This window comes from Macaca thibetana, chromosome 16, assembly GCF_024542745.1.
Source record: "Macaca thibetana thibetana isolate TM-01 chromosome 16, ASM2454274v1, whole genome shotgun sequence".
NCBI classification, from domain to species: domain Eukaryota; kingdom Metazoa; phylum Chordata; class Mammalia; order Primates; family Cercopithecidae; genus Macaca; species Macaca thibetana.
Genome location: NC_065593.1, coordinates 13,187,327 through 13,199,788, shown reverse-complemented (window position 1 = coordinate 13,199,788; position 12,462 = coordinate 13,187,327). Strand labels below are relative to the sequence as shown.

The following is a 12,462-nucleotide window of genomic DNA, read 5'->3' as shown; positions in this document are numbered from 1 at the left end:
GCCTCTGGCGCTGGGGTTCCAGCCCTGGGTCCCCAAGGCTCCCCGAAGCTGGAAGGTCAGAGCATTAGGGTGAAGCGGTCTTCAGATCTCAGCACGGTGTGTTGGTGACCATGAAGATGAGAGAGCCCCTTCCTGATTGTTTTCTGCGGGCCAGGCCAGGCGCTTCTCCCAAACTCTGAGGCCAGCTCTCGTACTCCCCGCGCCTCACAAATGAGACTGAGATCCAGGGAGGTTACATAATCTGTTTGCCTGTAACACGCTAGTCAGTAACAAGGCTAAAACTTGAACCCAAATTCAAGTTTTAACTTCTAGGGCCCATGGGAACTCTTAAACCTGGAAGGGATTTAAGTTGGAAGTGCGAAATCCTGAGCACTGCCTGGCATATAGTAAGACTTCAATCAAGTTGGACATTCGGGTAATGATTGTGTACCTAATACAACAATCACGGTGGCTCACGCCTGTAACCCCAGCACTTTGGCAGGCTGAGGTGGGTGGATCACTTGAGGTCAGGAGTTCGAGACCAACCTGGCCAACATGGTAAACCTGTCTCTACTAAAAAAAAAAAAAAAAAAAAAAACCACGAAAATTAGCCGGGCATGGTGGTAGGTAGCTGTAATCTCAGCTACTCAGGAGGCTGAGGCAAGAGAATTGCTTAAACCCAGGAGGCAGAGGTTGCAGTGAGCCAAGATTGCACCACTGTACTCCAGCCTGGATAACAGAGCGGGACTCTCATAACAAACAAACGAAAAAAGGCCGGACGCGGTGGCGATTCTCCTGCTTCGGCCTCCCAAGTAGCTGGGATTACAGGTGCGTGCCAGCACGCCTAATTTTTTGTATTTTTAGTAGAGATGAGATTTCACCATGTTGGCAAGGCTGGTCTCAAACTCCTGACCTCAAGTGATCTGCCTGCCTTAGCCTCCCAAAGTGCTAGGATTACAGGCGTGAGCCACCGCACCCTACCTAAAATATACCCCCATTTGTCCAACATCGTGTTAAGTGGATTTTTTTTTTTTTTGAGACAGAGTCTTGTTCTGTCACCCAGGCTGGAGTGCAGTGGGGTGATGTTGGCTCACTGCAACCTCCACCTCCCAGGTTCAAGCAGTTCTCTGCCTCAACCTCCTGAGTAGCTGGGATTACAGGTGCCCGCCACCACGCCCGACTAATTTTTTGTGTGTATTTTTAGTAGAGACAAGGTTTCACTATGTTGGCCAGGCTGGTCTTGAACTCCTTACCTCAGCCTCCCAAATGGCTGGGATTACTGGCGTAAGCCACCGTGGCCGGCAACTCATTGTTGAAGCACCTGGGAAAAGGGATACTAAGATGCCACATCTGGGGCCTCCTGGACCTACAGGCTGTGGCAGTTCAGTGTGGGGTCTAACGTCACGAGTCATACAACAGAATACAGAGGTAGTAGGCCGTCTACCGGCAGCTCCACGACATACTCAGCTGTGTCTCTCTGAGCCTATTTAAACCAGTATTTACTAACCCCATCTGGGCGCTGGCACTGGATTAGGCACAGAGGGGAAGAGATGCTTCACAGAAGTGGCCAGTGACTTAATCTACTGCTGCACGGGAGCCACTGCAGAGCATCTAGAAGTTAAATCGAGTAGAAAGGAGTCCAACAGCAGGAACATGCCCCAGGAAAGGGAAACGAAACCTGGGAACTCTAGACCATAGGGCTCACGGGGCTTAGAGACACGGGGACTGGCTATGACACTTCCCATTACCAACTCCTACTGCCCCCGTGTGGCCATTTTGAGAATCACATTTTGCCCTGCCCAAGGTCAGGGCCTCTTGCCAAATCCAGTCCTTTACCCATGTATCTTCTCAAGCTTCCTGCTATACCTTCCGATCCAATATTCTTCCCATTGGTTAAGAAAATAACTTATTCTCCCCGCACCAAAAAAAAAAAAAAAAATAGAAAAAATAAAAAAGATCTTAGAACAGACAACACTTGGTTACTCATTACACATTTATTGTACATTTTCACAATCTGGATGCGCCACAGAATTGGGGGCATGGGGTGGGGGAAGAGGGGGGCAGGGGACACTGGGATAATATGGGGGGTCTAGAACACAGCACCCCCACCCCCAGCATCTCTCCTACCCTTTCACACCACAGCTTAGATATCCCTGCTCCCCCTCCACACAGAAAACCTCAAGTGTGGGGGGAAGAAAGTTTGGGGGCCCCCTCCCGTGGCAGGTTAAGGGACTGTACCCTCAGACCCTTAAAATTGTGCCATTTAAAAAGACAATAGACCCTTCCTCAATCACTTCACCCAATGAAAAGGCAGCTCTCTCTGGGCTCAATAGCCCTGGAGAGGGGCAAGCATCCCCATATTCCAGCAAGTCCCATGCACACATTGGCAGTGACTAGTACCCCACCCTAAATTCGGGGGTGGGGGAAGTCAGAGGAGCTGGGAAGTGATGGGGGCAACACCCCCCAAATTGAGGAGGAGGGTTTTCAGTCCTGCCCCCAGCAGGGGTGAGGCCAGAGATTTCAGGCAGGAATTGGGGGGATTCTCTGCCCTGCCCCACTCCTCCCCAAGGCAGTGATGACCCCCCACACACTGGTAGCCACCCCTCCCAAAAGAGATCAATTGTGGCCAACCCCCAACTCTCCTAGTGGGAGGAGGAGGTGGATCAGGCAGATGGGAGGGAAACCCCATGGGAATGTCAGTTGAGTGCCCCACATGAAAACTGGGGAGCAGGAATGTGGGGAGAATCCCCGAGTGGCAGAATTATTGGTCCATCATAACATACTGAACTCCAAGACACTTACATACCAGCTGGGGGAGGGAGAGGGTACAAGAGGTTTGGAAAATGAGGGTAAGGGAGGCAAACTGGACTAGAAGAGCTAGGAGGAGGCAATGCTGGAGGACAGAGCAGCCTGGTCCCCCAAAAGCCCAGGCTCCCCACCATCTGCAAGTAATGTCGTGCAAATGAAAATGTGATACAAGGACTAATGGGGACTAACTCCTCAGTAAAAAAAGAAACACCAGTTGAGAGAAGAGTGATGGAACAAAAAGAAATGGAAAGGGATGGCAGTATGTAATGATACGCTAATTAACATGCTGGACACTCCCAAAGACCTTGGGATTCTTAGGACCAAGTGGGGCCAGTCTCAGAGCCTCCCAATGGATGCAAACAAGATGCACCTAAGGAAGCCTGGACAGATGCTTGTTTTTTGTGGTCTTTTTTGAGGGCGGGGCAGAGGGAGCATGACCGGGAGAGGGAGGAGGAAAGGAAGGCCAGGGTGGGAGGAAGGATCAGCTAAATCTGAGGGAAGAAGAAGGAGAGGAGAGGGACTATTGCATAGCAGATGCAAATGAAGGGACTTGGGGCTAGTCAGGAAGAAAGGGAAAGGGAAGGCAGGCAAGAGAGAGGAGGTGAAGGGAACCTCAGGAAGGGGTGTTAAGGACAACCAGAAAAATCTTCTAGTAATAAAACTACAAACAGACCAAATATATATAATATTATATATGTATAAATAACAGCTGGCTATTTACAGGGGGACACACACACGGACACACACACGCACGGATCCAGGGAAGGGGGAGCTGAAAGATATGGCTGAGAGGTGGAGGAACGGCTGAGGGTGGGGGGAGAGGCCCTTCTTTAGGCAGGGCAGACTCCTCAGGGATTTAAGTGCTGAAGTAAACTGTGGAGAGAGGGGAAGAAGATGAGGAAGAGGGAGAGGGGAGGGAGAGAGGGAGAAAGAAAGAAAGCAGTGTGTCAGGCCTGGCCCTGCTCCAATCCTCCCCACTCCCCAGCTGGCTGGCACCCCTACCCCTCTCTTGGACTCAGTTTCTCCATCTACAAAGCAAGGGGTTAGACAGGTAGGTTATGAGGTCCCTTCAGTTCCATGGTATGGCCTTGAGGCCACATACCCTAATCCTCTGAGCCTGAGGCCACAAGCTCTCAAATAATGGGGTGGTTGGCTTCCTGGTCACGTCTCAAGCCCCTGGGCCTTTCCTTTCTCCCACTCCTCAATTCCAGGGCTCTCAGATTGGGCTCTTAGGCCCAAAGGGTCCTCAATGGATACACCAACTTTTATATTTCTAAATGTTAACAAAACTGCCAAGAACCAGGCAAAATGCAGGCTAAATAACATCAAAGTTTTTGGCTCTAGGTGAATCAGAATTGCCATTAGCAGCTATATGTGTTTTTGGCTGAAGAGTAAAAACTAGGTTAATGACCTTCAAAACCCAGAATCCACTGGGGAAACCTCTCCAGGGAAAGGGCCCCGGCCATTCCCAGCCTACTCACCTATGATGATGATGAGGATGATGGCGCAAATCACTCCCAAGATGATCATCATCTGGGGGTGAGAGGAGAGGATCAGCGAGACTAACTATGATACCCCATTCACCCGCCAGTCCTCCTTCCTGTCCCCATCCTTACCTTGAGGTTTTTCCACCAGTATTTGCGCTTGAGCTTGGCTGCACTTGTTTCAAACTGGGAGGCCCCTGCCTGGAGTGCATCTGCACGGTCGTCCAGCTCCGACAGCTTCTGGTCCCGCTCCAGGACCTTGTCCACGTTCACCCTCATGATGTCCACCACCTGGGAGAAGGGCCCACGGGGCAAGGAGGTGTGCCAAGGCCCACCTCATGAGGGCAATCCTCAAACATGTGCCCACCGTGCCACACATGGAACATGCACCCTGATGCTGCCAGGTTAACATGCCAAGGACACACACAGTACATGCCTAGCACACCTGGGGACATGCAAGGAGCACACATCAGGGGATTGCTGGTGACATCTCAGATATCATAGCAACACCCTCCCTCTATGGCGCCTCAGGCGCTCTGTCCATCACCAGAGCACACCTGCCTAGGCTGGCACACCCCAGGCTAGCAAAGCTGATTAACACCCCCAGCACCCTTCCAAGTGCGTGCTGACAGGGAGACACGGATGGGGCAAGGTATCTTTGTCCGCAAACCCACAGGCGTGAACTGTCATCACTCCCAAACCAACATGGGCCCCTACACCTAAACGCCAACCCCCAGGGTCCTTTCTACTGCTTTTGACTCCCCCCACACTCACCTCATCCACCTGGGCCTGGGTCTGCTGCAGTCTCCTGTTACTGGTGAGGTTTGGAGGGGGTGCAGGGGGGCCACCCTCCCCAGCCGGGGCGGCAGGGGGGGCCGTGGCAGCGGTAGCAGACCTGAGGAGCAGGGACGGATTAAGACCCAGGGCCTGCAGTCTCCCGGCCCTGCAGCCAGGGCTCCGCCCATCCACCTGTCCATCCTCGTCCCTCCAGTCCTCCTTTTCGGGAGGAAGGCCACCCGATGGAAGCCCTGGTCCAGGTCCAGCCTCGCCGCCGATGAGCTGCGTGACCTTGAGCGAGGCCCCCCCTCCCCCCGGCCTCAGTTTCCCCGCCTGTCAAATGAGGGCGACCTCACAGATGTGATCGGGGTCGACCCGAAAAGACAGGCGGCCGCGGTGACAGGGGCGGGGCGCGGCAGGAGGACACAGGGTCCGCTCCTTCCCGCGGCCATCGCTCGAGCCGGCCAGCCCGAGACGCTGGGCTTCTCGGCCGCCCGCGCGCAGTCACCGTCTTGGGCCTGGCCCCGGGGCGCGGGGAACGCGGGAGAGACCCCGGGCACTCCCCACGGCCGGTTGCCAAGGGCGGCGGCCGGTGCAGGGAAGCGCGGTGAGGGTGGCGGGCGGCCGACTCACATGGCGGGGGCAGCGGGTGGAGGACTTGGCAGCAGCAGTGATGGCGGCGGCGACTCGCGCTGGCTCCGACTGGCGCTGGCTGCCCGGGACGGAAAGATGGCGGCCGCGCGTCACCCGCATCCGGGCACTGCGGGCGGGGGCGGGGCGCCGCGGGCGACGCGTCGGGAGCGGGGCCGCGGGGGCGGGGCGCTGCGGGACTGGGGTCGTGCCGGGCGGGACTGCGGGTCTGGCGCCACCGTGCCCCGGCAGCTCTCTGGGCACTCACGGGACCACCAGGCGGGTTGCTGCGGCTTCCCTAAACCCACCGTCACCCCGCCCTGTCTGAGCACAGCCTTCCACAGCCGCCCCCAAACCTCTTGCCACCTGCCCCTTAGGGCACACAGCAGCCTGGCCCCGCACCTAACCCCCAGACCACTCCCTGAATCGTGAACCCAATAAGCCAGCCTGCATCCCACACAGCCCAAGGTCTCGCCCCGCGCCCAGGTCCCAGCACCTAGCGACCCGCCTTCAGCACTTGGAATGGGCTGGGGTTGGGAAATCAGAGAGGGCCAGTACAGGCGCTGGGGCAATATCGAGAGCGGGGACCCTGCTGCTAGGATGGAGGGGAGTGGAGGAGGTTGGTCCCAACCCATCACCCCGCTGGTGGATGTCTCAGAGGAAGCCTGCGATCCCTGGCCACTGGGTAGGAGGGTGGGAAGAAAAGATGAGGCAGGCTCTTCCCGCCGAAACAAGTCCAGGGGGTGGAGGACCGGGGAGTGACTACAGGGTGAGAGGAGGGGGGTGCCCCGCCTCACGATTGAGGTTCAGACCAGGGGTACTTAACAGCTGGAGCAGGCCCGACTGAGGTGGGGTGAGCTGAAGACCCCGAGGAGGAGGGCACAAGGCAGCCGGGGCTGATGGGGGCAGGGGCTGCTTCACGTGGTGGCTGCTGACTGGCCAAGACCTAGCTTTGCCCCAGGCTTGGGTCAGCGACCCCAACTGCAGGAGAGGGCTCAGGCTTTGGTCCCAGGCACAGGGACCAAAAGGCTTTTTTCTCTCTCATTTTTTTTTTCTTTAGTAGTAGGCACAGTGGGTACAGTTTACAAGGTGCTGCTTTACATGCGTATTCGCCTCGCAGGTGTGACCTTGGACAGTTGCCCTCCTCTCTCTGGACCCCAAATACATTGCATATGTAGATACTAAATCCATATTCGTTAAATGGCTTGATGTGGATAACATGGAAGATTATCCCTATCTCCATTAGGCCCTCTAAGCACACCCAGAGGCTGTGTACACTCCCACCCAGCTTGTCAGAGAAGATGGGACCAGGGGAGCTGTCGCTCTGGTGGAGTGCAGGGGATCAAAGCAAGCCTCAAGGGTACAGGAGGCATTTTAGGCGAGGCCCTTTGAACCTGGGGTGGGGGTGCTTACTACATCCCTGGAAGGTGCAGGGAGGCTGATGGCCTTGATCTCTGAGACAAACAGGAACCAGCTTCGTCCCTCCCCCACCCTGGCTTCCCAGGGCCTCCGGGTGTGAGATACTCCCCCACTGCAGTGCCCCACTCCCTCCCCACAGAAGCCCGGGGACTGGCTCTGTCACCAGAGGTGTCATTTCCCAGCTGTCTGGGGGAGGTGAGTGAGCAGGGAATGTGTGTGCTGGGTGTGGGAACTCAGCCCAATCTAAGAGAAGATACTCTTGGCTTCCTCCCACTCAGAGGAGCAGCCGCATCCCTGATCCTTGTGCACTGACAGTCCCGGGTGGCTCAGCCTATGTGATGAGAAAGAAAAGAGCAGCTTCCATGGGGGTCTCAGATCATGCTATGGGATGCTGGCTCCTGCTTTTTGGTCTTGAGATGATTCTGCTTTCTAGTCAGAGAACAAAGATGCCAAATTCCAGCCTTTTAAGTTCAAAAGCTTCAGTGTCTGTCTGGTTATAAATAAGACAGGGAGGATTGGAAGAGGCAGGCACAGGAAGCCCTTCCGCCCCCAGTTGGACACCCTGCACTAACTGGGGGGAGCCTAGTGCAGGGCCAGGCAAGACATTTGATGCTGGTTTGGGGGTGATATGGAAGGGACAGAGCCCCAGATACACTGTCAAGGCCAGGGGTCGTGCTATTGCTATTGGATTGTGGGGGCGGCAGCAGCAGAGTAGAAATGAGGGCATGTGTGACCCACGCAGATGAGAGGCCCAGGAGGATTCATCTCAGAGAGGGGGCTCTCACCCAGCAGCCCGTTCCCACCCCACCCCACCTAGGCTGTGGCTCAAAGGAACTCCCCAAGTTTAGATCAATGGTGGAGGTGGGGGAAGGAGTGGGATGACAGTGTTCACCTGGAAGTGACTGAGAGAATGTGTTCTGCAGGCAGGTAGAATAGAGACCCAAATAGAGGGAAGTCAAACGATAGAAAAATAATGTATTTGCGTAACTCAGATTTGGCTTCTTCATGTACCTGCTGTGGTAATTGACTGATGAATTTCTAGGGCACACCCCCAAGACTCATTCAAAGGATGTAGGGGCTCAAGGTGATTGTGATGTAGGCAACAGAGACCACACTTTCATAAAGGCTTTCTTTTATTTTTAATTTTTATTTATTATTATTTATTTATTTATATTTGAGACAAAGTTTCGCCCTTACTGCCCAGGCTGGAGTGCAATGGCGTGATCTCGGCTCACTGCAACCTCCACCTCCTGGGTTCAAGTGATTCTCCTGCCTCAGACTCCCAAGTAGCTGGGATTACAGGAGTGCACCACCATGCCTTTCTAATTGTTTTGTACTTTTAGTAGAGATGGGATTTCACCATGTTGGCCAGGCTGGTCTCGAACTCCTGACCTCAGGTGATCCACCCACCTTGGCCTCCCAAGGTGTTGGGATTACAGGCATGAGCCACCACGCCCGGCCTTATTTTGTAATTTTTTTTTCTCTTCAATTACTGGTTTAGAAGTTGGGATGAAAGGAGGCTGGGTCATGCCCACACTGACTCATGAACTCGCTCCATCCACATGAGTCAAACCTGACTGAACTTATAATTAATTTCAGAGGCCTGTGTGTCCCTCAGTGCAGCTTGTGAAGTAAAGGCCTTCTAATGAGTAATGGAAAGGCTAGCCCCCCACCATTGCAATCAGCTGTGACGTCTGGTGAACCCTCCAAGCCAGAAGGTTCTCAGAGCTGCCTGTCCAGCTCTGGGCTCCTGGAAGGAGGGGACACTCCAGGGACCCACTATGTACCAGACAGTTGGCATGGATTGCCACGTGTGCTCAATTTTTTATTTTTATTTATTTTTGAGACAAAGTCTCACTCTTTTACCAGACTGGAGTGCAGTGGCGCGATCTCGGCTCACTGCAACCTCTTCCTCCTGGGTTCAAGAGATTCTCCTGCCTCAGTCTCCTGAGTGCCTGGGATTACAGGCGTCCACCACCATGCCTGGCTAATTTTTCTATTTTTAGTAGAGACAGGATTGTGCCATGTTGGCCAGGCTGGTCTCAAACTCCTGACTTCAGGTGATCCGCCCACCTTGGCCTCCCAAAGTGCTGAGATTACAGGTGTGAGCCACCGCGCCCAGTCTTTTAAATTAGTTTTTTTGAGACAGTCTCCCTCTGTCACCCAAGCTGGAGTGCAGTGGCACAAGCTTGGCTCACTGCAATCTCTGCTGATTTTTCTGTTTTTTTTTTTTTTTTTTTTTTTTTTTTTTTTTTTTTTTTTGAGACGGAGTCTCGCTCTGCCAGCCCAGGCTGGAGTGCAGTGGCCGGATCTCAGCTCACTGCAAGCTCCGCCTCCCGGGTTCACGCCATTCTCCTGCCTCGGCCTCCCGAGTAGCTGGGACTACAGGCGCCGCCACCTCGCCCGGCTAGTTTTTTGTATTTTTAAAGTAGAGACGGGGTTTCACCGTGTCAGCCAGAATGGTCTCGATCTCCTGACCTCGTGATCCGCCCGTCTCGGCCTCCCAAAGTGCTGGGATTACAGGCTTGAGCCACCGCGCCCGGCGATTTTTCTGTTTTTAGTAGAGACAGGGTTGCGCCATGTTGGTCAGACTGGTCTCAAACTCCTGACTTCAGGTGATTTGCCCACCTTGGCCTCCCGAAGTGCTGGGATTACAGGCGTGAGCCAATGCACCTGGTCAAGAATGTGTCTTTTTGTATTAAAGGATAATGTAAACACATAAATTGGTATCTTTTTAATATGCAAAGTTCTCTCTGAACAAGTATCAAGCAGTGCCAGGAACGAGGCAGGCAAATGAACAATAAACGATGGTGAGCGCATAGCAGGCAGATAGACCGCTAATGGGAAGGTTGGGTTTGGGCAGGACCTACGTGCCCAGTATCCTGTAAGGACGGTCCTAGTTGGGCTGGCGAAGCACTGATCACTTGTTACTGGTTTGACCAGGGAACCAGCTCCTGTCATTGCAGCAGAGCAGGCCCAGGCCCCTGGCCACTGGGAAGCAGGGCAGTGTGGGTGGTGGGGTGCCATATGCCAGAGCCCTATATGGGTGGGAGAAGACATAGGCAGATTACAGTCTCCTGGATTGGGTGCCTGAAAGGACTCCTGGTTCCAGTCCCTCACTCTCCAACCCTCCATTCATTAGAGATTCACCGGGTTTAACAAGCCCCTGTTTTGAAAGGGGGAGGAGTTCCCCTCCAGATAAAGAAGTTGTCAAGAACCCACATCTTCCTTTTTATTTATTTATTTATTTATTTATTTATTTTGAGACAGAGTCTTATTCTGTCCCCCAGGCCGGAGTGCTATGGTGCCATCTTCCGCCTCCCGGGTTCAAACAGCTCTCCTGCCTCAGCCTCCTGAGTAGCTGGGATTACAGGCGCCTGCCATTAAGCCTGGCTGATTTTTGTATTTTTAGTAGAGACGGGGTTTCACCATGTTGGGCAGGCTGGTCTTGAACTCCTGACCTCAGGTGATCCGCCTGCCTCGGCCTCCCAAAGTGCTGGGATTACAGGCATGAGCAACTGCGCCTGGCTGACATTTTATTACCTTCCATATTATATGCCAAGCCTAGAGTCTGGCAGATAGCGGTGTTCAATAAACATTTGTTGAATTGAGTCAACTGATTTGGCCTAATAGACAGGAGACTTGGGTTCTACTCCCAGCTCTCCCACTCTGCATGGTGTCCTGGAGCAAATGCCTTTCTCCTGGGGCCTCATTTTTCTCATTTGTTAAGTGAGGGCTCTTTCATTCTACAATGGCAGGCATTGTGCTGGTATCAGAAGTTACAATAATAAACACAAAAAGAGGTTGTTAAAACAGCATGATCTTTGCTGTGATGGACTTAATGACCAAGACACTTGCCAACCCTCCTCAAACAGGTTAAACCAAAAAGAAGAATCTTGTAACTAGAACACAGCTAGAAACAGCAGGATCCAGGTCCTCAAAAGATGCCATCGGGAATCTGCTTCTCTGTTCTTCAGCTATGCTTGCCTCTGGCATAGCTTCATTTCCACACAGGCAACATAAGCAGCTGCAGGCTCACATTTGTTTAAAATGTTATAGTTATATATATATTTATATCTATTTTATAGAGATGGGGGTCTCACCGTGTTTTCCGGGCTGGTCTCAAACTCCTGGCCTCAAGTAATCTTCCAGCCTTGGCCTCCCAAAGTGCTGGGATTACAGGTGTGAGCTACCATGCCCCGCCCCAAAAATGTTATAGTTTTTAAATTTTTATTTGTTTTTTCAGAGACATGGTCTCACTCTGTCACCTAGGAGGGAGTGGAGTGGCACAATCAAAGCTCACTGCAGCCTCGAAGTGATCCTCCTGGGCTCAAGTGATCCTCCCACCTTAGCCTCCCAAATAGCTGGGACCACAGGCAGAGACCCCCACATCCACATCCAGCTAATTTTTAAAATTTTTTATAGAGATTATGTTTGTCTCATAATGTTGCCTTGGCTGGTTTCACACTCCTTGGGCTCAAACAGTCCTTCTGCCTTGGCCTCCCAAAGTTCTGGGATTACAAGTGTGAGCCACTGCACCCAACCTTGTATATTAAACACACACATGTGCGCACGCGCACACACATACACACACACACACACACACAATTTATGTTCAAAATATCAAAAGTTCAAAAGAGCACATGGAGAAAGTTTCTTCCCCACCCTGTATCCCTGCCACTCAATCTGCTTTCTCACAACAGCCAATACTTCCAGTTGCCTGCGCCTCCTTTCAGAGATGATCCATGCATATGTAAGCAATCATGCTTGTAGTTTTCCCCTTTTTTTACACCAATGTGTAAAAAACTACATGCACTTTTCTGCACCTTGCTTTTGTCACTTAATGTATCTTGCACATTGTTCCATTATACTGAATAAAATGCACTTTCTTCTGGTGGCATAGTATTCCACAGTATGGATGTATCAGAATGTAACCAATCTTCTACTGGCAGACATTTAGGTTGTTTCTGGCCTTTTGCCAATACAAGCAAAGCTGCAAAAAATAACCTACACATTCCCCTTTCACCTGTGTGCAAATATGTAGGGCTAATTCTTAGACATGAAAATACCAGTCAGGTGTGGTGGCTCACACCTGTATTCCCAGCTACTTGGGAGGCTGCAGTGGTATGGTCACTTTAACCTAGGATTTCCAAGGCTTCAGTGAGCCATGATCATATCACTGCACTCCAACCTGGGCAACAGAGTGAGACCCTGTCTCAAAAACAATAAAATAACAAAAATAAATCCTAGGTCAAAGGAATAGGTGTTTGTGATTTTGATTTTCATGGGAATTGCTAAATTGCTCTCCATAAACATGTTACCAGCTTTTATTCCCACAAATGAATAGGCAAGGCCTGTTTGCCCA

General features: G+C 52.4%; 2 protein-coding genes across 2 annotated transcripts in view; one reads left to right on the top strand and one right to left on the bottom strand.

The window, feature by feature from the left end:
• Window positions 1-12,462, top strand: part of RANGRF (RAN guanine nucleotide release factor) — a 267,398-nt gene that overhangs the window by 146,656 nt on the left and 108,280 nt on the right. The gene's annotated exons all lie outside the window — the stretch shown is intronic.
• Window positions 1,959-5,937, bottom strand: VAMP2 (vesicle associated membrane protein 2). Its single transcript, XM_050765581.1, has 5 exons — window positions 5,682-5,937; window positions 5,046-5,166; window positions 4,404-4,562; window positions 4,269-4,320; window positions 1,959-3,660 (listed from the first exon to the last, which is right to left on the bottom strand). Coding segments are annotated over exons 1-5 (351 nt in total). The 5' UTR covers window positions 5,684-5,937; the 3' UTR covers window positions 1,959-3,643.

Coding starts and splice junctions, on each gene's coding strand:
- VAMP2 (XM_050765581.1), bottom strand. Junction 4,563..5,045: donor CCCAGGCCCAGGTGGATGAG/GTGAGTGTGGGG, acceptor CCCTTCTCCCAG/GTGGTGGACATCATGAGGGT. Junction 4,321..4,403: donor ACTGGTGGAAAAACCTCAAG/GTAAGGATGGGG, acceptor TCTCACCCCCAG/ATGATGATCATCTTGGGAGT.